The sequence below is a fragment of the Bombina bombina genome, chromosome 4 (assembly GCF_027579735.1).
Source record: "Bombina bombina isolate aBomBom1 chromosome 4, aBomBom1.pri, whole genome shotgun sequence".
Taxonomy (NCBI): domain Eukaryota; kingdom Metazoa; phylum Chordata; class Amphibia; order Anura; family Bombinatoridae; genus Bombina; species Bombina bombina.
Genome location: NC_069502.1, coordinates 1,168,835,447 through 1,168,862,688, shown reverse-complemented (window position 1 = coordinate 1,168,862,688; position 27,242 = coordinate 1,168,835,447). Strand labels below are relative to the sequence as shown.

The window sequence follows — 27,242 nt, the reverse complement described above, 5'->3', positions numbered from 1 at the left end:
TATACAGCTTGGAGTAAGACAAACATGCATAAAGAGGATGATGTGGTCAAAATACTCATTTGCCTAATAATTCTGCACTCCCTGTATATATATATATATATATATATATATATATATATATATATATATATATATATTTATATATATATATTGTATATAAAACAGTATTTTCATGATCTATATGTAATAAGTTAAGTATATATATATATATATATATATATATATATATATATGTGTGTATATATAAAACAGTTTTTTTCAGGATCTGTATTTTATAAGTATATATTTATATATATATATATATATATATGTATGCAAATAAAACAGTTTATTTCATTATGTGTATGTTTTAAGCTAACCATATATACAGTATAGACAACTTTATATATATATTTTAATAGGTACACTCCTTTCTGACGATATAGGCCTGTTTAAAATGCTGTATGTTAATAATATGAAAACGACTGTAGAACCACACGCACCACACAAAAATGTTATGAAACGGAAAATGGATTTTAAGACTAAGATGAATCAGATACTGTGGGATGATAAGGAGATGCAGTACCTTGTAATAAAGGGTGAGTTTAAAGCATCCTAAACCAATATCTCTGTTAAATAGGATTCTGAATATTCTCCTTTTTTATCAAAAACACCAAAGTGAACTAAAACAATTACTGTAACAGCGGACGTTCAAAAACCCCAGACCAAAGAAAATATATAAAAAAAAAAAGACCAAATATTTTTTATTTGTTTGATTGTAAAAAAAGTGATAACTTTGACATATATATTTTTGTATTACACAAATATTTAGACAAATATTTATTTTCTCTATTATATTCAACAACCGACGCAATAGTCATAATAGAGGACTGTAAAGAGCTAACAGCGTCACTACCCAAGCAAACTTAGGCCTAGATTTGGAGTTTTGCGGCCAAAGGGGTGCGTTAGCTACGCGTGCTTTTTTCTGGCCGCACCTTTTAAATACCGCTGGTATTTAGAGTTCACAGAAGGGCTGCGTTAGGCTCCAAAAAAGGAGCGTATAGCATATTTACCGCCACTGCAACTCTCAATACCAGCGGTGCTTATGGACGCGGCCAGCTTCAAAAACGTGCTCATGCACGATTCCCCCATAGGAAACAATGGGACAGTTTGAGCTGACAAAAAAACCTAACGTTCAGCTCCTAATGCAGCCCCATTGTTTCCTATGGGGAAACACTTCCTACGTCTGCACCTAACACCCTAACATGTACCCCGAGTCTAAACACCCCTAACCTTACACTAACCCCTTACATTAACCCCTATTCTGCCGCCGCAGCTATCGCTGACCCCTGCATTTTATTATTAACCCCTAATCTGCCGCTCCGTACACCGCCGCAACCTACGTTATCCCTATGACCCCTAATCTGCTGCCCCTAACACCGCTGACCCCTATATTATATTTATTAACCCCTAATCTGCCCCCCACAACGTCGCCGCCAGCTACCTACAATAATTAACCCCTAATCTGCCGACCGGACCTCACCGCTACTATAATAAAGTTATTAACCCCTAATTCGCCTCACTCCCGCCTCAATAACCCTATAAGAAATAGTATTAACCCCTAATCTGCCCTCCCTAACATCGCCGACACCTAAATTCAATTATTAACCCCTAATCTGCCGACCGGATCTCGCCGCTACTCTAATAAATGGATTAACCCTAAAGCTAAGTCTAACACTAACACCCCCCTAAGTTAAATGTAATTTAAATCTAACAAAATAAATTAACTCTTATTAAATAAATTATTCCTATTTAAAGCTAAATACTTACCTGTAAAATAAACCCTAATATAGCTACAATATAACTAAAAATAGTTAAAATAATTACAAAATTACCTGTAAAATAAATCCTAACCTAAGTTACAATTAAACCTAACACTACACTATCAATAAATTAATTAAATACAATACCTACAAATAACTACAATTAAATAAACTAACTAAAGTACAAAAAATAAAAAAGAACTAAGTTACAAAAAATAAAAAAATATTTACAAATATTACACCTACTCTAAGCCCCCTAATAAAATAACAAAGACCCCCAAAATAAAAAAATGCCCTACCCTATTCTAAATTAAAAAAGTTCAAAGCTCTTTTACCTTACCAGCCCTGAAAAGTGCCATTTGCGGGGCATGCCCCAAATAATTTAGCTCTTTTGCCTGAAAAAAAAAAACATACAATACTCCCCCCCCCAACATTACAACCCACCACCCACATACCCCTAATCTAACCCAAACCCCCCTTAAATAAACCTAACACTAAGCCCCTGAAGATCTTCCTACCTTATCTTCACCATGCCAGGTTCACCGATCCGTCCTCCGAAGTCTTGATCCAAGCCACCGAAGTCTTCATCCAAGCCCAAGCGGGGGCTGGCGATCCATAATCCAGCTGAAGTCTTCTATCAAGCGGCGGCTGAAGAGGTCCAGAAGAGGCTCCAAAGTCTTCATCCTATCCGGGAAGAAGAGGAGATCCAGACCGGCAAGCGGCATCTTCTATCTTCATCCGATGACAAACGGCTCCATCTTGAAGACCTCCAGCGCGGATCCATCCTCTTCTTCCGACGTCCAATTGAAGAATGAAGGTTCCTTTAAGGGATGTCATCCAAGATGGCGTCCCTCGAATTCCGATTGGCTGATAGGATTCTATCAGCCAATCGGAATTAAGGTAGGAAAATTCTGATTGGCTGATGGAATCAGCCAATCAGATTCAAGTTCAATCCGATGGCTGATTGGATCAGCCAATCAGATTGAGCTTGCATTCTATTGGCTGTTCGATCAGCCAATAGAATGCGAGCTCAATCTGATTGGCTGATTGGATCAGCCAATCGGATTGAACTGATTGGTTTAATTGTAACTTAGGTTAGGATTTATTTTACAGGTAATTTTGTAATTATTTTAACTATTTTAGCTATTAAATAGTTCTTAACTATTTAATAGCTATTGTACCTGGTTAAAATAAATACAAAAGTTGCCTGTAAAATAAATATTAATCCTAAAATAGCTACAATATAATTATCCGTTATATTGTAGCTATATTAGGGTTTATTTTACAGGTAAGTATTTAGCTTTAAATAGGATTAATTTATTTAATAAGAGTTAATTTATTTCGTTAGATTTAAATTATATTTAACTTAGGGGGGTGTTAGGGTTAGACTTAGCTTTAGGGGTTAATCCATTTATTAGAGTAGCGGCGAGATCCGGTCGGCAGATTAGGGGTTAATAATTGAAGTTAGGTGTCGGCGATGTTAGGGAAGGCAGATTAGGGGTTAATACTATTTCTTATAGGGTTTTTGAGTGAGGCGGATTAGGGGTTAATAACTTTATTATAGTAGCGGTGAGGTCTGGTCGGCAGATTAGGGGTTAATTATTGTAGGTAGCTGGCGGCGACGTTGTGGGGGGCAGATTAGGGGTTAATAAATATAATATAGGGGTCGGCGGTGTTAGGGGCAGCAGATTAGGGGTTCATAGGGTTAACGTAGGTGGCGGCGGTGTGCGGTGGCAGATTAGGGGTTAAAAAAATTTAATACAGTGGCGGCGATGTAGGGGACCTCGGTTTAGGGGTACAAAGGTAGTTTATGGGTGTTAGTGTACTTTAGAGCACAGTAGTTAAGAGCTTTATGAACCGGCGTTAGCCCAAAAAGCTCTTAACTACTGACTTTTTTCTGCGGCTGGAGTCTTGTCGGTAGAGTTCTAACACTCACTTCAGCCAAGACTCTAAATACCGTCGTTAGAAAGATCCCATTGAAAAGATAGGATACGCAAATGGTGTAGGGGGATCTGCGGTATGGAAAAGTCGTGGCTGCAAAGTGAGCGTTAGACCCTTTCCTGACTGACTCCAAATACCAGCGGTAGCCCAAAACCAGCGTTAGGAGCCTAACGCTGGTTTTGACGGCTAACGCCAAACTCTAAATCTAGCCGTTAGAGTCTAAGACACAAAATTAAGCGCACGGATGAAAAACATAATTTATGTAAGAACTTACCTGATAAATTCATTTCTTTCATATTAGCAAGAGTCCATGAGCTAGTGACGTATGGGATATACATTCCTACCAGGAGGGGCAAAGTTTCCCAAACCTTAAAATGCCTATAAATACACCCCTCACCACACCCACAAATCAGTTTAACGAATAGCCAAGAAGTGGGGTGATAAGAAAAAAGTGCGAAAGCATAAAAAATAAGGAATTGGAATAATTGTGCTTTATACAAAAAAATCATAACCACCACAAAAAAGGGTGGGCCTCATGGACTCTTGCTAATATGAAAGAAATTAATTTATCAGGTAAGTTCTTACATAAATTATGTTTTCTTTCATGTAATTAGCAAGAGTCCATGAGCTAGTGACGTATGGGATAATGACTACCCAAGATGTGGATCTTTCCACGCAAGAGTCACTAGAGAGGGAGGGATAAAATAAAGACAGCCAATTCCTGCTGAAAATAATCCACACCCAAAATAAAGTTTAAAGAAAACATAAGCAGAAGATTCAAACTGAAACCGCTGCCTGAAGTACTTTTCTACCAAAAACTGCTTCAGAAGAAGAAAACACATCAAAATGGTAGAATTTAGTAAAAGTATGCAAAGAGGAACCAAATTGCTGCTTTGCAAATCTGAACAACCGAAGCTTCATTCCTAAACGCCCAGGAAGTAAAAACTGACCTAGTAGAATGAGCTGTAATCCTTTGAGGCGGAGTTTTACCCGACTCGACATAGGCATGATGAATTAAAGATTTCAACCAAGATGCCAAAGAAATGGCAGACGCTTTCTGGCCTTTTCTAGAACCAGAAAAGATGAAAAATAGACTAGAAGTCTTTCGGAAAGACTTAGTAGCTTCAACATAATATTTCAAAGCTCTAACAACATCCAAAGAATGCAATGATTTCTCCTTAGAATTCTTAGGATTAGGACATAATGAAGGAACCACAATTTCTCTACTAATGTTGTTAGAATACACAACCTTAGGTAAAAATTCAAAAGAAGTTCGCAACACCGCCTCCTTATCCTGATGAAAAATCAGAAAAGGAGACTCACAAGAAAGAGCAGATAATTCAGAGACTCTTCCTGGCAGAAGAGATGGCCAAAAGAAACAAAACTTTCCAAGAAAAAAGTTTAATGTCCAAAGAATGCATGGGTTCAAAAGGAGAGCTAGAAGAGCCCCCAGAACCAAATTCAAACTCCCAAGGAGGAGAAATTGACTGAATGACAGGTTTTATACGAACCAAGTCTTGTACAAAACAATGAATATCAGGAAGATTAGCAATCTTTCTGTGAAAAAGAACAGAAAGGGCAGAGATTTGTCCTGTCAAGGAACTTGCGGACAAACCTTTATCTAAACCATCCTGAAGAAACTGTAAAAATTCTCGGAATTCTAAAAGAATGCCAGGAAAAATTATGAGAAGACACCAAGAAATATAAGTCTTCCAGACTCTATAATATATCTCTCTAGATACAGATTTACGAGCCTGTAACATAGTATTAATCACAGAGTCAGAGAAACCTCTTTGACCAAGAATCAAGCGTTCAATCTCCATACCCTTAAATTTAAAGATTTGAGATCCTGATGGAAAAAAGGACCTTGCAACAGAAGGTCTGGTCTTAACGGAAGAGCCCACGGTTGGCAAGAGGCCATCCGAAAAAGATCCGTCCATGCTGGAGCTACCAGCAGAACAAACGAGCATTCCTTCAGAATCTTGGAGATTACTCTTGGAAGAAGAACTAGAGGCGGAGAGATATAGGCAGGATGATACTTCCAAGGAAGTGATAATGCATTCACTGCCTCCGCCTGAGGATCCCGGGATCTGAACAGATACCTGGGAAGTTTCTTGTTTAGATGAGAAGCCATCAGATCTATTTCTGGAAGTTCCCACATTTGAACTATCTGAAGAAATACCTCTGGGTGAAGAGACCATTCGCCCGGATACAACGTTTGACGACTGAGATAATCCGCTTCCCAATTGTCTATACCTGGGAAATGAACCGCAGAGATTAGACAGGAGCTGGATTCCGCCCAAACCAGAATTCGAGATACTTCTTTCATAGCCAGAGGACTGTGAGTCCCTCCTTGATGATTGATGTATGCCACAGTTGTGACATTGTCTGTCTGAAAACAAATGAACGACTCTCTCTTCAGAAGAGGCCAAGACTGAAGAGCTCTGAAAATTGCACGGAGTTCCAAAATATTGATCGGTAATCTCACCTCCTGAGATTCCCAAACCCCTTGTGCCGTCAGAGACCCCCACACAGCATCCAACCTGTAAGACTTGCATCTGTTCAAATTACAGTCCAGGTCGGAAGAACAAAAGAAGCCCCCTGAACTAAATGATGGTGATCTGTCCACCACGTCAGAGAGTGTCGTACAATCGGTTTAAAATATATTAATTGAGATATCTTTGTGTAATCCCTGCACCATTGGTTCAGCATACAGAGCTGAAGAGGTCGCATGTGAAAATGAGCAAAGGAGATCGCGTCCGATGCAGCAGTCATAAGACCTAAAATTTCCATGCATAAGGCTACCAAAGGGAATGATTGTGACTGAAGGTTTTGACAAGCTGATATCAATGTTAGACTTCTCTTGTCTGACAAAGACAGAGTCATAGACACTGAATCTATCTGGAAACCTAAAAAGGTTACCCTTGTCTGAGGAATCAATGAACTTTTTGGTAAATTGATCCTCCAACCATGATCTTGAAGAAACAACACAAGTCGATTCGTATGAGATTCTGCTAAATGTGAAGACTGAGTAAGTACCAAGATATCGTCCAAATAAGGAAATACCAATACCCTGTTCTCTGATTACAGACAGAAGGGCACTGAGAACCTTTGTAAAAATTCTTGGAGCTGATGCTAGGCCAAACGGTAGAGCCACAAAACTGGTAATGCTTGTCTAGAAAAGAGAATCTCAGAAACTAAAAGTGATCTGGATGAATCGGAATATGCAGATATGCATCCTGTAAATCTATTGTAGACATATAATGCCCTTGATGAACAAAAGGCAGGATAGTCCTTACAGTTACCATCTTGAATGTTGGTATCCTTACATAACGATTCAATATTGATAGATCCAGAACTGGTCTGAAGGAATTGACCTTCTTTGGTACAATGAAGAGATAGAATAAAACCCCAGCCCCTGTTCCAGAACTAGAACTGGCATAATTACTCCAGCCAACTCTAGATCTGAAACACATTTCAGAAATGCTTGAGCCTTTGCTGGGTTTACTGGGACAAGGGAAAGAAAAAAATCTCTTTGCAGGAGGCCTTAACTTGAAGCCAATTCTGTACCCTTCTGAAACAATGTTCTGAAACAAGAGATTGTGAACGGAATTGATCCAAATTTCTTTGAAAAAAAATGTAAACTGCCCCATACCAGCTGAGCTGGAATGAGGGCCGCACCTTCATGGGGACTTAGGAGCTGGCTGTGGGTTTCTATAAGGCTTGGATATATTCCAAAGTGAAGATGGTTTCCAAACTGATACCGCTCCTGAGGATGAAGGATCAGGCTTTTGTTCCTTGTTGTGATGAAAGGAACGAAAACGATTATTAGACCTAAATTTACCTTAGATTTTTTATCCTGTGGTAAAAAAGTTCCCTTCCTTCCAGTAACAGTTGAGATAAAAGAATCCAACTGAGAACTGAATAATTTATTACCCTGGAAAGAAAGGGATAGCAAAGTTGACTTAGAAGACATATCAGCATTCCAAGTTTTAAGCCATAAAGCTCTTCTAGCTAAAATAGTTAGAGACATATACCTGACATCAACTCTAATGATATCAAAGATGGCATCACAAATAAAATAATTAGCATGTTATAGAAGAATAATAATGCTATGAGAATTATGATCTGTTACTTGTTGCGCTAAAGCTTCTAACCAAAAAGTTGAAGCTGCAGCAACATCCGCTAAAAATATAGCAGGAGTAGAGACAGCCCCATGAACCTTAGGGATTTTGTCCCAAACTCTAATCTGTCAGATGGCACAGGATATAATTGCTTAAAACGTTTTAAAAGGAGTAAATGAATTACCCAAATGATTCCATTCCCTGGAAATTACTTCAGAAATAGCATCAGGGACAGGAAACACTTCTGGAATAACTACAGGAGATTTAAAAACCTTATTTAAACGTTTAGTTTTAGTATCAAGAGGACCAGAATCCTCTATTTCTAATGCAATTAATACTTCTTTAAATAAAGAACGAATAAATTCCATCTTGAACAAATACAAAGATTTATCAGCATCAACCTCTGAGACAGAAACCTCTGAACCAGAAGAACCATTATCAGTATCAGAATGATGATGTTCATTTAAAAATTCATCTGAAAAAAGAGAAGTTTTAAAAGACTTTTATGTATACTAGAAGGAGAAATAACAGACATAGCCTTCTTAATGGATTTAGAAACAAAATCTCTTATGTTATCAGGATCACTCTGAGTATTAGATGTTGACGGAACAGCAACAGGTAATGTAACAGTACTAAAGGAAATTTTATCTGCATTAACAAGTTTGTCATAACATTTAATACAATCAACAGCTGAAGGAACAGATACCAAAAGTTATACACTTAGCTTTGGTAGCTCCAGCACCGGGCAGCGATTTTCCTGAAGTATCTTCTGACTCAGTTGCAACGTGGAACATCTTGCAATATGTAATAGAAAAAACAACATATAAAGCAAAATTGATCAAATTCCTTAAATGACAGTTTCAGGAATGGGAAAAAAATGCCAGTGAACAAGCTTCTAGCAACCAGAAGCCATAAATAATGAGACTTAAATAATGTGGAGACAAAAGTGACGCCCATATTTTTTTAGCGCCAAATAAGATGCCCACATTATTTGGTGCCTAAATACTTTTGGCGCCAAAAATGACGCCACATCCGGAACGCCGACACTTTTGACGCAAAAGAACATCAAAAATGACGCAACTTCCGGCGACACGTATGACGCCGGAAACAGAAAAAAAAAGTTCGCGCCAAGAATGACGCAATAAAATTAAGCATTTTCAGCCCCCGCGAGCCTAACAGCCCACAGGGAAAAAGTCAAATTTTTTAAGGTAAGAAAAAAATGATTGATTCAAATGCATTATCCCAAATATGAAACTGACTGTCTGAAAATAAGGAATGTTGAACATCCTGAGTCAAGGCAAATAAATGTTTGAATACATATATTTAGAACTTTATAAAAAAAGTGCCCAAACATAGCTTAGAGTGTCACAGAAAATAAGACTTACTTACCCCAGGACACTCATCTACATGTTGTAGAAAGCCAAACCAGTACTGAAACGAAAATCAGCAGAGGTAATGGTATATATATAAGAGTATATCGTCGATCTGAAAAGGGAGGTAAGAGATGAATCTCTACGACCGATAACAGAGAACCTATGAAATAGACCCCGTAGAAGGAGATCATTGCATTCAAATAGGCAATACTCTCCTCACATCCCTCTGACATTCACTGCACGCTGAGAGGAAAACCGGGCTCCAACCTGCTGCGGAGCGCATATCAACGTAGAATCTAGCACAAACTTACTTCACCACCTCCATAGGAGGCAAAGTTTGTAAAACTGATTTGTGGGTGTGGTGAGGGGTGTATTTATAGGCATTTTAAGGTTTGGGAAACTTTGCCCCTCCTGGTAGGAATGTATATCCCATACGTCACTAGCTCATGGACTCTTGCTAATTGCATGAAAGAAACGGAAACATTTCTAAAGTCACAAAACACAGAATTCCCTTACAGAGTGTCACAAACAAAATGATGTGTGTTTCACGGATAAGCAGTGTTTAAACCATTACAGCATTTTGATAACTTTCAATCCAATTTCATAAATTGTTTTTTTCAGTAATTTAACTCTTTTCCTGTGATGCCTGATGGTGATGTAGGTTTTCATTAGTAACAGGAAAACCATAAGACAGGGACCACATGACTATGGTTGGACACGGACTGAACTATAGCACAGCTAGACAACTAAAAAGACTAAAAAGATCATAAAGGTTAAAAAGTGAGAAAAAAGTGATAAAGATGTTGAGAAGGATAAGCCACCTGCGGCACTCTACATCATTAAGCTATCCCACTAATCAATCATCCGTACAACAAGAGTCTGTAGGTGAGCCAGCATGTCACAATACGCACACGGTATCAGAAACACAATCTACATAGTCAAGCTCTAACAGAACCAGATGCTGAACAAAATGATGAACACTCCCCTAAACAGAATCATGATATTGTTTTTATAGAACATATAGCCAGCTATGATGGGGGTTTATATCCGTTTAAAAAGAAAGGTACATGCTTGGAGTTATTCTCTGAGTTCTAGAAAAACAAATATATTGTGTCCCCATATATTTAATATTCTATAAATTATCACCTGTCTTTACGGGGGGGTACCTATTTACTAGAGGTATGTTTTATTATGTATAATGTTTTCACCTTGTTTGCTCTGCATTTCCTTCAGTAAAGCCGGCTTTATTTATGGCATTTTTAAAGAATACAAACACGCAGAATTTCAGTCTTGACATAACATTAAAGTTGTCTCTATTCTTACTGTATTATTACTCTGATTTGAATGTGAATTTTCTCCATTATTACTAGCTACACATCTTTTATGAAATTCCAAACATAGATCAGCTATTTTAATCTTTTTTTAAGGATACGTCCATCGCTGCTAACATTCCACGACTGGCATCTATTGGGAATTTTGTTCCATGAGTATCTAAATTTTCTGCAGGAAAAGATATTGTATTAATTAATAACTACACACAAAAAAAATGAATTAGTTCATTAATAATGATTGGCTGGCAAAATATAAAGATCATGTAACTAAATATTTTAATTTATTTACTCATTTGTAAAATTATTAAAGACACAGTAATTATCTTGTAATGATATCATTTTTCTACAGTCTACAGAGTTACAAATCTGTACAGTCTGAATGTTATTAGAAAAAAATTAACACTTTGCTGTGATTGTTTTTTAATTTTTAAACTCCACCCACAAATGTCCTTATTTGGGGGAGCCAATCCAAACTTGAGTCTGCACAAGACAGGGCTTGCTATAGTCATTGTGTTAAAAAAATATCCATTGTCTGGCTTCCGCTGAAATAATAAGATAATAAATGACTGCAAATGATATACAAATATTTGGCAGGGTTAGTCTTGTAATTTGTCATGTGCTCTTTCTGTATTCAGGACTGGAAAATCCATAACGTTAAGACTTAAATTACAGAAAAAGGGGACAAATAAATAAACTATATTGCAATGTTGTTTTTTATACTTAATTTAACATTTTATATTACAATGTAAAAGTATTTACTGTCCCTTTAAAACTATGAAGGAAAACAAATACAAAAATCTGTTTTATTCCTATTCATTTTACTGAAACTTTATTGGCAATTCATTTTATAGAGTTTAAAGCCATGGATCGTCAGGAAATTGATGGACCACTCATTCATTTATTTATTTTTACAAATTAGTTTACCATTTAGAAAAATGTCATTTAGGAATCTTTGTAAATCCCAGGCATTCATTCTTGTTCCCTAAAATAAAAACATATTGTAAATATATAAATGTTACTGCAATTTTTTTTGTATACAAAGTAATTAGATTTATTTCTAATATTTAAATTAACCTCAATTAAAACAGATGTTTTGTTGTGCACTTTTTCCACATGAAATAGGAAATTAAAGGGACACTAAAGTCAAAATTAAACTTTCATGATTCAGACAGAGCACACAATTTTAAGCAACTTCCCAATTCACTTCCATTATTTAAATGTGCACAATCTTTTTATATGCACACATACTGAGCACATGCAACATTCACAGAAAACATGTATAAGCATTTTGCAATTGGCTGATGGCTGTCACATGATGCATTGGAAGGAAAATGAAAATATAACTATATCTGAAATATGTTTAAAAAAAATCTACCACTCATTTGAACTTCAAACACCCATCTAAAGAAAATAGATATAACTACTTTAAAATAAAAAAAGAAAGACCTTTTTTTTTGCTAAGCTTAGCAGAAAAATCTAATAATGTAATAAGGTAGGGAACTATCTGGAAAACCTGTTTAATAAATCTAAAAAAAGAAAACCTATGCTGATAATAAATTATGGATCTAAATCCACCAATTATAAAGATGAAATAATTTCCCTATTTCAAAAATACTATACTAGTTTATATTCTTTTCAAAATCCTAAGAGAGTAGATATTCAGGATTTTGTGGGGAATACATTACTGCCTGAGATTGGGACAGAAGATATAGAGTCCTTAAATGTACCCATTTCTGAACAAGAAATAATCAAAACTATGAAAAATATGAATAAAGGGAAAGCACCGGGACCTGACGGTCTATCACTAGAATTTTATTGGATACTAAAGGATGAGATCATCTATGATTTAAAGAACCTATATATCCAATACTATCTTGATAATAGGAACATTACAACTCAATTTGTCGGCAAACATAATTCTGTTACCGAAAGCAGATAAAAACCCTACGCAGGTATCCTCTTATAGACCTATATCGCTACTAAATCTTGATTATAAGATCTTTATGAACGTTTTAACGGATAGGCTGAAACTAATATTGCCAAAGCTTATCCACCCAGATCAGGTGGGCGTTGTGATGGGGAGAACTCTAGAATTAAATATCAGGAAGATATTACAAGTAATTTACCAATATAACAGCGGTACTCAAGGGGTTGACCTATCTGCTCTGCCGGAGGCCTTCCTGCTATCCCTGCATGCAGAGAAGGCCTTCGACAGAGTGGAATTGGATTATATGTTGGAAACTTTGATGAAATTTGGTTTTAAGGGGAACTTCTTGAATTTAGTTGCAAATGTATATTCTGATGCCAGTGCTTCACTGTTGGTCAATAATTCTATTTAGCCTTCTTTCTCATTAAGAAGAGGGACTAGACAAGGTTGTCCTATGTCACCTATCCTTTTTGACCTAATTTTAGAACCTCTGGCTGTTAAGTTTAGGGATTTAATATTTGGATTCCGATTAGGCAAAGAGCTTTTTCAGATCTCGCTCTTTGCGGATGACCTATTACTATGTATCACTTCTCCAGAAAAACAAATTACTGAAATAATTAAGCAGTTAGAAGAATAAAGGAATAGGAAAATCTCAGGATATAAAATTAACTACTCCAAATCTAATCTTTTATGGTTGAAAAAGTCAATGTCGGAATATTCATACCCCTTTATAGAAACAAAGACCTTAAAATACTTATGAATTTTCCTTATGGCAAATCCATCTAACTGGTATAGTAAAAGCTTAACTCCAGCCCTTAAAATAATGCTGATAAACTTAAGAACTGGGTCAATTTGCCACTTTCACTTTCAGGCAGAGTGGCAGCTTTCAAAATATTTATCTTACCAAAAATTCTTTATCCTCTTAGAATGCTGCCCCTTGCAATAAGTATAAAAGATACTAATACGTTTTTAAAAGCTTTGAGATATGGCGAGGCAAAACAGCAAGAATCAGGCTGGATAAACTTTACCTCCCTTATATTAGAGGTGGATTGGCTCTACCTGACATAAGATTGCATAATTGTGCAAGTCTTTTAAGATATGCTTTAGATTGTTTGGCCCACACGGATAATTTCATTAACTGTAGTACTGATGAAACACTATGTGCTCCCCTTTCTCTTACTTTCATCCTTAATGCATCTAGTAAAGAACTGGGTCAGCCATTTATTTTTACCCCTTACTAAAAGATATCTTATTAGCCTGGAGATCCTCAATGAAACTATGGGCACTAGTTACACTATTTCCAGATGGCTTCCCTTAATAGGAAATCCTCAATTTCCATCTGGTTCACAGAGCAGTACATTTTAACTTAGGAAAAAGAGAAAAAATAATTCCATTAATCATCTGATGGACCCCTTGACAGAACAACCATACAATTTTAAAGACTTTCAAAAGATTTATAAGGTTCCAAACAAAGATTGGTTTTATTTCCTGCATGCAAAGCATTATACACTTCAGATGATGAAGTCTTCTCCAAATTTCAAAAACATCCCTTACTGGACTGCCTCAAGATCAAAAAGGGCCTATTATCACTCATATATAAAATACTACAAACTCCATTAGAGATGATAATAGCTAAAGAGTATAATAGATGGGAAAGAATCTCCCCCAACCTTAGTAATGACTCTAAAATTACAAAAAGTTTTTCTGCTATAAGGGCAATATCTAAGTCTGCTAAAATCAGAGAATCACATTATAGATTAATCAATCTTGACTATATTACACCCAAGAGAGCACAAAAATGGAAAATAGAAGTAGAAAATTCATGTAAGAAATGTAGGTTACCAGATCCTAGCATTTCACATTTGTTATACTTAAGCCCGAAAATATCTCAATTTTGTGGAAAAACTGAATTTTTGCTTGAGTTAATACTAGAGGAACAACCTAAAAATAACAGAAGGAAAATAACTACTTTTGAGTAAAGGCCCAAATTGGGGTATGAACAATACATTTATAAAATAGGTAATTATTTTGGCTAGATCCCTAATCTTTAAAAACTGGTTTGTCAATAAAATTCCGTCGATTGGCTCGCTTAAAAATCTCCTTACTAGACAGGCTATTTTGGAGGCTTATGACACTAAATGCTATAAAATAAATGGGTTGAGGGGCTATAGTCGAATATGGGGAAATTATTTTACTTATCAGGGGACTGAATTATAGTCTAAAATAAAGCAAATCCTTCCACTAATTGAATGTAATGACTAGGAGATGTCTGGAGGAGGGATTTATGTATTTACTTTTATTTTTTTTATATATACATTTTTTTTTCCTTTCCTTATTTTTATTTCTCTATTCAGAGATAATTAAGCGCTCAATTATAGATTTGAGCAAAAATGTATTTTGAATTACACCAATGGAATGTTTATGTATAATCTTAATCAAAATATTGTTTGTTCTGTTTTCTGGGTTGTTTTTTTTTTCCTATTTATTTTTCCTCGTCTTCATTTTTTTTTAATCAAAGATGATGGATTTATGATCTGTTTACTATGAAATTCTCTTTTTGTATGTTAAAGTTTTTCTCAATAAAGTATATATATATAAAAAAAAAGAATATACTTATCCTTAAGGGGGCCTGATGATCAAAAACTTTCCAGTGTGTATAGAAATCATTTTTTTTTCTTTTAGCATTATATTGTAATGTAGTTGTTTCTCCTTCATATCCAGGACCCTGCATACCTAGATAAACAGCTCTCAAGCTAAACATTTTCTAAAATTCTTGGAGGGACTTTGTAGTGCTGACAAGACTCCATAGATAATGTCAATAGAGCAGAGAGTGTTAGATAATTGAGCCCATAGGGGCCAATTTATTAATGTCTGGCGGACATGATACTCTGTCAGCATTTAGCATTGCATAAGCAGTTCTAGTGAACTGCTTGTGCAATGCCGCCCCCTGCAGCTTGGCAGCCAATCGGCCATTAGCAGGGGGTGTCAATCAACCCAATCATATAGGACCGCGTTGATTGTTGTCCGCCGGTCAGAGGCGGCGAATACAGTTAAGGAACAACGATCTTAAGACCGCTGCTTCTTAACTGCTGTTTCCTGCAAGACTAAAGGCTTGTGCGGAAACAGGGGGATTAGGGGCCATTCGGCCCTTGATAATTCTACCCCATAATCTTCAGTGGCATAAGCGCCTATGTTAGTTGAAAAATTTCAGCCTTTACAATATTTCTGTGAAAATATAAATCTTCTAATAGTTTTAGCTACATTCTGTTTTCCAGTCCAAATGGTTCCAAAATGCAGTTGAAATAGAAAAGTGCACAATTCTTGAAAAAGTTGGCTTGCTACCGTCAATTATGGAAGGAATTAATAAAGCATCATTGCTACAATCTGTGTTATCATCTTGCAGATTTTGTTGTTGTTGTTGTAAAGCTAGGAATTTTGGAAGAATAAAAAAAAATTCTGAGATAAAAAAATAAGAACTTATATGAGCAAATGTGTTTTACTTGAAATGCCCCAGAGAAAGGGGAAATTATAATTGTAAAATAAGGGCTAGATTACAACTGGAGCAGAAAAATATTAGCACAATTGTGCTCTAACACCACTGAAGGTAAATCAATAACGCTTTTATTTTTGCTCTCATATTAAGTTGAAAGTAATATATTAGCCTAGGGCATGCTAATATCTGAATGTCAGATAGCGCAAGTTCACTAAATTTCTAACATAAGACTTCTATAGAGGCAAGCTGAAAAACATATTCTGGGTATCGCAGAAGGTGTGCTAAACTGATGGTGCACTAATCTGAAAGTGCGCTAAACTGATGGTGCACTAAGCAGAAGGTGTGCTAAACTGATGATGCACTAAGCAGAAGATGCGCTAAGCAGAAGGTGTGCTAAACTGATGGTGCGCTAAGCAGAAGGTGTGCTAAACTGATGGTGCACTAATCTGAAAGTGTGCTAAACTGATGGTGCACTAAGCTGAAGATGTGCTAATCAGAAGGTGTGCTAAACTGATGGTGCGCTAAGCAGAAGGTGTGCTAAACTGATGGTGCACTAATCTGAAAGTGTGCTAAACTGATGGTGCACTAAGCTGAAGATGTGCTAATCAGAAGGTGTGCTAAACTGATGGTGCGCTAAGCAGAAGGTGTTCTAAACTGATGGTGCGCTAAGCCGAAGGTGTGCTAAACTGATGTGCACTAATCTGAAAGTGTGCTAAACTGATGGTGCATTAAGCTGAAAATGTGCTAAGCATACAGTGTGCTAAACTGATGGTGCACTAATCTGAAAGTGCGCTAAACTGATGGTGCACTAAGCTGAAAGTGTGCTAAACTGATGGTGCACTAAGCAGAAGGTGTGCTAAACTGATGGTGCACTAATCTGAAAGTGTGCTAAACTGATGGTGCACTAATCTGAAAGTGTGCTAAACTGATGGTGCACTAAGCTGAAAGTGTTGCTAAACTGAAGTTGCGCTAAACTGAAGGTGTAATAAGATGAACGTGCGCTAAACTGAAGGTGTGCTAAGCTGGATGTGCTCTAGGCTGAAAGTGTGCTAAACTGAAGGTACACTAAACTGATGGTGCACTAAGTTGAAAGTTTGCTGGGTATCGCTTAAGATCTAAGCAAAAGGCATGCTAAGATCTAAGCCAAAGGCATGCTAAGCTAAAGGTGCATTAAACTGAAGGTGCACTAAGCTGAAGGTGCGCTAAACTGAAGGTGCACTAAGCTGAAAGTGCGCTAAGCATAAGGTGTGCTAAACTGATGGTGAGAAGAAATAACAAGTCCTGTAAGACAAAAGAGGTAGAGGCGCTCTTGGTGCAGACAACCCTAAAACTGTATATGGTGACACTTGTGTTAATGATAGGAGCGGTACTCACAAGTGTAATTGCACAAGCAGTGCAATATCTGACAAGCCGAAGCTTCAGAGCCGCTCGGCTGACTCAATCCTGGCCGGTCTGCTGTGTGGAATCACTGCGGATCCTCAAAACTTCCAATATAATATATACCTAGAATACACAAAGAAGGGAAACACTGACTAAGAAATCAAGCTTTCTTAGTCAGTGTTATTGAGCGGCCTCAAAAGCGATGCGATGTCCCCAAACATGTAAGGATGGAATGATATGGTTGTAGGCAAGGTAGAACTAATAAAATCACTTTTATTAAAAACATTAGAGGTTTACTTTGCAACGCGTTTCTCTGCTTAAGTGCCGTTTCATCAGGCTACATCCATACATAACACTGACTAAGAAAGCTTGATTTCCATACAAGCGGTTACTATACTGTGGAATAGCAGTTGCCAGCCCGAGAATCCTTTCGGCTCACCTTTGGAACAGCTGATTTGCCTTTGGAGAGTCAGCCGAACGGCTCTGAAGTTTCAGCTTGTTTGATATTGCACTGGCTGTGCAATCTCCCTTGTGAGTATCTTTCCATTGCTTCACGTTGTTGTGTCCCATAGCATTGGTTCTCTCTGCACCAAGGGTGTTTTCCCTTCTTTGTGTATTCTAGGTATATATTATATTGGAAGTTTTGAGGATCCGCAGTGATTCCACACAGCTGACCGGCCAGGATTGAGTCAGCCGAGCGGCTCTGAAGCTTCGGCTTGTCAGATATTGCACTGTTTGTGCAATTACACTTGTGAGTACCGCTCCTATCATTAACACAAGTGTCACCATATACAGTTTTAGGGTTGTCTGCACCAAGAGCGCCTCTACCTCTTTTGTCTTACAGGACTTGTTATTTCTATTCACTATCATACGGAGAGAGCAGCTATACGATGGGGATCATCTGATGTTCATTTGTTTCAAAAAGGTCACCACATCGAGCAGATTGTACTTTTATGGACTTGTTTTAACCTAAGGATTTCCTTAGGAATTATATAAATTATTATATACCTTGGAGAATATATGTATTATATAATTTAATCATACATCTCATTATATGCTTTATATTTTTTTATATTATAACCTAATAGGACTCCCTATCCACTTTATATTTTATATTTTATTTTTTATACTCCCATTGGAGGTCTTGGGATTGTCTAGTTCCCCACAATTTTATATACTATAGAGAGTAGCATAATAGAAGTGCACCTCCTTTCTTGTGGCTACAACCCACCACTGAGAATTGTGTGTTGTTCCACCATTTGTAGTTTAAACTGATGGTGCACTAAGCTGAAGGTACGCTAAACTGAAGGTGCAATAAGATGAAGGTGCGCTAAACTGAAGGTGCGCTAAGCTGAAGGTGCGCTAAGCTGAAGGTGCATAAAACTGATGTGCACTAAGCTAAAGGTGAACTAAACTGATGTGCACTAAGCTGAAGGTGCACTAAGCTGAACGTGTGCTAAACTGATGTGCTCTAAGCTGAAGGTGCACTAAGCTGAAAGTGTGCTAAACTGATTTGCACTAAGCTGAAGGTGCACTAAGCTGAAAGTGTGCTAAACTGATGTGCACTAAGCTGAAGGTGCACTAAGCTGAAAGTGTGCTAAACTGATGTGCACTAAGCTGAAGGTGCACTAAGCTGAAAGTGTGCTAAACTGATGTGCACTAAGCTGAAGGTGCACTAAGCTGAACGTGTGCTAAACTGATGTGCTCTAAGCTGAAGGTGCGCTAAGCTGATGATGCACTAAGCTGATGATGCACTAAGCTGAAGGTGCACTAAGCTGAAAGTGTACTAAGCTGATGATGCACTAAGCTGAAGGTGCGCTAAGCTGATGATGCACTAAGCTGATGATGCACTAAGCTGAAGGTGCACTAAGCTGAAAGTGTACTAAGCTGATGATGCACTAAGCTGAAGGTGCGCTAAGATGAAAGTGTGCTAAACTGAAAGTGTACTAAGCTGATGATGCACTAAGCTGAAGGTGCACTAAGCTGAAGGTGCACTAAGCTGAAACTGTACTAAGCTGATGATGCACTAAGCTGAAGGGTGTGCTAAGCTGAAAGTGTGCTAAACTGAAGGTGCACTAAGCTGATGATGCACTAAGCTGAAGGTGTGCTAAGCTGAAAGTGTGCTAAACTGAAAGTGTACTAAGCTGATGATGCACTAAGCTGAAGGTGTGCTAAGCTGAAAGTGTGCTAAACTGAAAGTGTACTAAGCTGATGATGCACTAAGCTGAAGGTGCGCTAAACTGAAAGTGTACTAAGCTGATGATGCACTAAGCTGAAGGTGCACTAAGCTGAAGGTGCGCTAAGCTGAAACTGTACTAAGCTGATGATGCACTAAGCTGAAGGTGTGCTAAGCTGAAAGTGTGCTAAACTGAAGGTGCACTAAGCTGATGATGCACTAAGCTGAAGGTGCACTAAAATGAAGGTGTGCTAAGATAAAAATGCTCTCAGCTGAAGGTTTGCTAAGCTGATGGTGCACTAAGACAAAGGTGTGTTAAGCTGATGGTGTGCTAAGCTGAGGGATCACTAAACTGTAGGTGCATTAAACTGAAGGTGCACTAAACTGAAGGTGCACTAAGCGCTAAACTGTGGGTGCACTAAACTGTAGGTGCACTAAGCTGAAGGTGCACTAAGCTGATGGTGAACTAAGCTGATGGTGAACTAAGCTGATGATGCACTAAGCTGAAGGTGCACTAAGCTGATGGTGAACTAAGCTGATGATGCACTAAGCTGATGGTGCGCAAAGAAGAAGGTGTGCTAAGCTGAAGGTGCACTAAGATGAAGGTACTAAACTGAAGGTGTGCTAAATTGAAGGTATGCTAAGATAAAGGTGTGCTAAAATAAATGGTGTGCTAAGCTAAAGGTGTGCTAAATTGATGTGCTAAGCGGTAAGATGAATGTGTGCTAGGCTGAAGGTGCGCTAAAAGCTAAGATGAAGGTGCGCTTAGCTGAAGGTGCACTAAGATTTATGATAAGATAAGATAAAGTTGTTCTCAGCTAAAGGTGCATTAAGCTAATGGTGCACTAAGACAAAGGTGCGCTAAGATGATGGTGCACTAAGCTGATGGTGTGCTAAGCTGATGGTGCACTAAGCTGAAGGTGTGCTAAGATGAGGAATCACTAAACTGTAGGTGCACTAAGATGAAGGTGTGTTAAGCAGAAGGTGCACCAAGTACTAAGCTGAAGGTGTACTAAGCTGATGGTACACTAAACTGATGGCGCACTAAGCTGAAGGTGTGCTAACATGAGGGATCACTAAACTGTAGGTGCACTAAGCTGAAGGTGTACTAAGCTGATGGTGCACTAAACTGAAGGTGTACTAAGCTGAAGGTGTACTAACATGAGGGATCACTAAATTGTAGGTGCACTAAGCTGAAGGTGTACTAAGCTGATGGTGCACTAAACTGAAGGTGTACTAAGCTGAAGGTGTACTAACATAAGGGATCACTAAACTGTAGGTGCACTAAGCTGAAGGTGTACTAAGCTGATGGTGCACTAAACTGAAGCTGTACTAAGAAGAAGGTGCGCTAAGCTGAGGGAGCACTAAACTGTAGGTGCACTAAGAAGAAGGTGCGTTAAGCAGAAGGTGCACCAAGTACTAAGCTGAAGTTGTACTAAGCTGAAGGTGTGCTAAATTGAAGGTACGCTAAGATAAAGGTGTGCTAAAATAAATGGTGTGCTAAAATGAGGGCGCACTAAACTAAAGGTGAGCTAAATTGAAGGTACGCTAAGACGAATATGTGGTAAGCGCTAAGCTGAAGGTCCACTAAGCTGAAGGTCAAATAGTGGAGTTCTTCACTAAGTATAACTATAATTTTCTATTAAAATATATTTTTAAAACATACAAATACACACACAGACATACACGCCTTTGACTCCTTCCCATTCCAACACCTTTTCATATACCATATCCCTTTAAATCACTGTTGATATATTTCACAATATAACGATAAAAAATGATATCCGCATTACAGTGCCTGTTCGCCACAAATCTTGTCCGTCTACCCTTAAATACATGCAGCCTTTTATCTTTTGTGATATAACCTTATGACTTTCTCTAAGTGCTTTACCATATAATGACTAACAATGACCTATTTCCTATCTTTGAAATATGAAAAAAAAACTGATCAATCAAATGTTATTTTTGAGTAGTGTAATAAGTTACTGCAATTACCTGAGACGCATATTTCTTGAAGGTGCTTTCATATGTGTTATCTTCATGTGTCTAAACAAATAACACAAAATGGTAACAATATATTAACAGTTTGCATACTTTTTCTATGCTATTGATAAGGGAACTATTTTGCTTATGATAATCCTATATTGAGAGCCATCTCACCTATGTTTATTTACGTCCTGAGTTCAAGAAACCTGGGACTTCACTCCCGTCAAAAACAAAACAAAACAAAAAAAGACAAATCCAAACCCCCCCTCTTATAAGCTAAACTCCAACATAAGGCATCTTAGATTTGGCACAGAACCCCCTGGGCCCTTCTCTCTCTTACACTTACACATATCTATGGGTAATCAAGTTGGGTGTCATGTTATTGTTTCATTTTATGCATGAGTACCTGAATGTCAAAATAAAAATGCCATGATTCATATAGGGCATGTAATTTTCTTCTAGCATAATTTTTTTTCTTGGTATCCTTTGTTGAAAAGCATACCTAGGTAGGCTAAGGAGCAGCAATTCATTACTGGGAGCTAGCTGGTTAAACATTACTAGCTCCTAGTAGTGAAGTGCAGCTCTGTAGCTATCTTTAACACAGGTATATGCAAGCAATTGCTAAAAAATAAAATGTTCTAACACAATATACACTTTTATGTCTTTTTAACTCCAATATTTCATAAACTACCAACAAAATTATTTGGATACATTTGTGACATTGGTTCTTTTATAATGCCATTATAAGTTTGTAAAAACCCACTAATTTATAGAGATGCGCATTCATTTAGTTACAGATGCACATTCATAATGAAAATATGGATATTTGTTTTTTTCATGAAATGAATATCCAAATAAATGCACAAACTAATTTAAAGAAGATTAAAGTATTCTAACAAAATTATAAATTTGTTTCCTTTAAAGGGACACTCAAGTCAAAATTAAACTTCAATTATTCAGAAGGAGCATGCAATTTTAAACAACTTTCCAAATTACTTACATTACCATATTGTAAACATTCTTATTATATTTACACTTTCGAGTCACCAGCTCCTTCTGAGCATGTGCAAGAATGCACAAAATAAACATATATGCATTTGTGATTGGCTGATGGCTGTCACATGATACAGGGGGAGTGGAATTAGACATAACTTTGGAATTTCTCAGAAAAAAAACTAAGGGGCCGATTTAAAAAGGGCCGAATGGCCCTGAATGTAACTGTTTCTGCGCGGACCTTCAGACTCGCTGCAAAAAGGAGTTAAGACTGCTGCTCCTTAACTCGTACACCTCCTCTGAGGCGGCGGACATTAATCCGCCCAATTGCATACGATCGGGTTGATTGACACCCCCTGCTAGCAGCCGATTGGTCGCGAATCTGCAGGGGGCAGCATTGCTCAAAAAGTTCACCAGAACTGCTTGTGCAATGATTAATGCCGACACTTTGCTAAATCGACCCCTTGGTGCTATTGCATTGTCTTTTTATCATGCATTTGTTGATTATGCAAATGTACTGGTCCTTTAATGTCAATCTATGACTGCAAAAGGGAATTGCAGACAATAATAAACATTTTAAAAACTTTGTAGATAAAAAAAGAAACCACAATATAAAAGTGTGATTTTACAGTCTTTATTTTTCCTTTTATAAGGATCACACCAAGAGTGTTTAATTCATCTCACCCATAGCATCTACAATTATGCTTTTAGTTGCTACATGTCAGTTGAAAGCTGTGACAATTTCCTTTTCACACTGCTGGAAACTAATGGATTCATAAATTCATTTTATGCTCTATTTGAATGTTATCAGACAAAGCTTTATTTATAATGTGTTAGCTTCATACAAAATATAATTACTTTTCTTTATTTAGAGATATAAATGCCAGCAGGACATTCCAATTACAGAGAAATTAGCCAGCAAGTTACAAACAGTTCTTACCAAAAACACTTTGGAGCTCTGAGGAGTACCCAGCTCACTATAAAAAGAAAATTAAATATTGTTACTGTTACATTAAATATATTTGAGCAAAAACAACAATAACTTTAGTTTTGCATGAATAAATGTCAGCAAGATTTATTTTTTTATTTTTTTAGGATTCAAGGTCAGTTAAAAAAAATCATCTTGATTTAGGATGCTTTAATTGCTATGTTATACACAATTCTTTGAATGAACATTGCTCTTTGTACTGCTTAAAATTTGCACAAATATAAATGAAAATATCCCCATTTATTATAGAGCATATGGACAATGTTCCCAGGCAGGCAACATGTCCACCTACATTTGTGTGGAGTGAGGCATCATCCACTGCTGAAATTAAATATTGCACAACCAATCACTTTTTTAGATTCCCCCCTGCACTCTCACAACCAATTGGGGCTTATAAAATATAATGGATCAGTCCAGGATTTTTTAAGTCTAACACGTTTGAAATAGGGGAGACATTAGGAAGTTGCACTCTTATAGCCACGGCTTCTAAACATTAGGTTGCAGGCTGTCATGAAGATGCATTCAAAGCTTAATAAGAAATATTAATATCATGTCCACATTAGGAGAATAATTTATTTGAATAGAACCAAAGATTCCCATGAATAGGAACATTAATCTGCCTTTGATATTGATACAGTCCTCATGTATGACTTCAAGACTTAAAGGGACATAAAACCCAACATTTTTCTTTCATGATTCAGATAGAGAATACAATTTTAAACAACTTTCCAATTTACTTCTATTATTTAATTTGCTTCCTTCTCTTGTTATCCATTGCTGAAAGGTTTATCTAAGCAAGCTCAGGAGCAGCAGATAACCTAGGTTCTAGCTGTTGATTGGTGGCTGAATATATATATCGATTGTGATTGGCTAACCCATGAGTTCAGTTAGAAACCATTAGTGCATTGCTGCTTCTTCAACAAATGATACTAAGAGAATGAAACACATTAGATAATAGAAGTAAATTAGAAAGTTGATAAACATTTTATTTTCTATCTGAATCATGAGAGAAAAAAATTGGGTTTCATGTCCTTTAAAGTGAAAGTCAATCCTAGAGTTTGTGAAATGCTAGGATTGACCATTGAAACAAATAAATGGGACTTTCATTCATGAAGTATAAAATACTTCATGCAGAAAGCTCCTTTATTTGTTCCAAGCAATCGCCGTTCTTAGCTGCTCAGGCAGCCCACGACAGATGTGATGTTTCCACCTCTTAGCAAATAGCTAAGATGTATCTCGCTCCCCTCCCACTCTGGTCTGGTAGTGGGAATGAGCTACATTTAGTTTAATAGCGTGATCGGGCACGCTGTGATTAGACAGTGCGCCCATGAATCGCTTTTGAAAAATAAGACCTGATCAGAAGAGCCTCGAGAGGAGACCTGGTTAAGTGTAACTTTGAGAACTAAAATCTCTCAAATCTTTTGATTTTTAAAGCTGTCTCTAAGATAATGTTATATACATCTGCACTATATGCAGAATTATATAACATTATTTTTTTAAGTTTACTGTCCCTTTAATGTTTTAAGGCAAAACGAGTGTTTCGGGCATGTTTATTAAATGCATCTAGTTTCTATAACAGAATAGAGCATCCCTTTTAGTGGGATTTGAAGGTTCTCTTTCAGGCACTGATATTCAAAACCTCTCCACTCAGATGAGATATTCTAAAATGATCCAACAGCACTGCAAAATCCCTGGTGAAATATTCAAAAGGCAAATTTTGCTTTACTTCTCCAAGGGACGTTCCCTGCATTTCTGTATGTGAAGGAGTGACAAGCCCAGTGCAATATAGCACTGCATGACATGATAGTTCTGCCTCATTTACACTTTGTGCTTTCTATTTTATATAAATGCACACTTCAGATTACATTTCATTATAGTTAAACTTTGAACTTTCTATTTTGTATTTTATTTTGTATACAGCAGTGTATTTAGGATTGTGATTTTTCAAATTCTGATTATACCTTCACAGCTTCTGTGTAACTTTAACAAGTCTCATACTTTGTATATGCATGTGTATCTTTTACAAATTAGATTATACTTTCTTCTATTTAAATTAAAACTGAAAACGTCCCATGGGCTAGATAATCAAACATTCTTTAATTTGGAGAGAGATTATATTGCAGACTTCATAGGGGCAAAAACTCACTGAATTTTCTAAGAAAAGGGGAGGAACCTAGAAATCCCAGAGTGATAAGAGATGCCTTCTGTAGAAAGTAATGAAGCTCTCTGGGATACAAAATTTCACATGGGAGAGAGAATCTATGTCTAACTGGAGAACCCCTGGGGCTGATATAAAGGCTCTGTTTCCATTAATTCTAAATTAAACCAAAATGTTAAAATAAGTGTATTTTAAATTTTGAGCAAACCACCTGCATACAGCAGGTGAGACAAATCAGTGAGACCAGCTTGTTTAAAATGCTTAGAAAATTTCACAAGACTGGTAAGAGATCTTCAGACATACCCTGGGAACTCCCCTGTTCAGCAAAGGGAACTGCTCTGTCCCTCCCACTTTCTGAAACTGCCAGGTTTAGAATAGAGCAAATACAATGTGCAATGTAATTTGTAAAAGCTACAAAGAAATATAAAAAGTATAATCCTAATTTGTTAAAGTAACACAGAAACTTTCAAAACATAATCAGAATTTGTAAATTCATTGCTAGATAGTGATGTCGCGAACCTAAAAATTTGCGTTCACGAATGGCGAGCGCAAACTTCTGCAAATGTTCGCGAACCGGCGAACCGGGCGAACCGTAATAGACTTCAATAGGCAGGCGAATTTTAAAACCCACAGGGACTCTTTCTGGCCACAATAGTGATGGAAAAGTTGGTTCAAGGGGACTAACACCTGGACTGTGGCATGCCGGAGGGGGATCCATGGCAAAACTCCCATGGAAAATTACAAAGTTGATGCAGAGTCTGGTTTTAATCCATAAAGGGCATAAATCACCTACCATTCCTAAATTGTTTGGAATAACGTGCTTTAAAACATCAGGTATGATGTTGTATCGATCAGGTAGTGTAAGGGTTACGCCCGCTTCACAGTGACAGACGCGCGCGCGTGCACGGGAGTAGGCGGGCGTGCGCGTGCACGGGGAGGGAGCGGGTGGGAACCGCTACACTACAGAAAAAAATGTTTTTATAAGTGAGAGAAAGGGGTGCAAAATATTTAGTATTTGGAAATCTAAGTGATCTGGGAGCGGGTGGGGGATTGGTCTTGGGGGGGGGGAGCTACACTACAGAAAAATGAAATAAAAATAAAAAAAAAAAACATTTTATTTGCAAACTGGGTACTTGCAGACAGCTGCCAGTACCCAATATGGCCCCCAATAAGGCAGAGGGGGAGGGTTAGGAAGCTGTTTAGGGGGGGATCAGGGAGGTTGGGGGCTAAGGGGGGGATCCTACACAACAGCATATGTAAATATGCTAAAAATATATATATATATATATATATATATAAAAAAAAAGATACCTTTTATTTTAGTACTGGCAGACTTTCTGCCAGTACTTAAGATGGCGGGGACAATTGTGGGGTGGGGGAGGGAAGAGAGCTCTTTGGGAGGGATCAAGGGGTCTGATGTGTCAGGTGGGAAGCTGATCTCTTTACTAAAGCTAAAATTAACCCTGCAAGCTCCCTACAAGCTACCTAATTTACCCCTTCACTGCTGGGCATAATTCATGTGTTGTGCGCAGTTGCATTTAGTGGCCTTCTAACTACCAAAAAGCAACGC

The 27,242-nt window shown here is 37.4% G+C and overlaps 1 protein-coding gene across 2 annotated transcripts in view; it reads right to left on the bottom strand.

The window, feature by feature from the left end:
- Window positions 1–27,242, bottom strand: part of LOC128658135 (calpain-13-like) — a 278,722-nt gene that overhangs the window by 27,235 nt on the left and 224,245 nt on the right. For both annotated transcript variants that reach the window (XM_053712635.1, XM_053712634.1), the window contains 4 exons: window positions 23,467–23,503; window positions 21,543–21,593; window positions 11,496–11,553; window positions 10,673–10,740 (listed from right to left, as the gene is read on the bottom strand). In XM_053712635.1, the coding sequence (XP_053568610.1) occupies window positions 10,673–10,740; window positions 11,496–11,553; window positions 21,543–21,593; window positions 23,467–23,503 (214 nt within the window). The remainder of the gene's footprint in view (window positions 1–10,672; window positions 10,741–11,495; window positions 11,554–21,542; window positions 21,594–23,466; window positions 23,504–27,242) is intronic.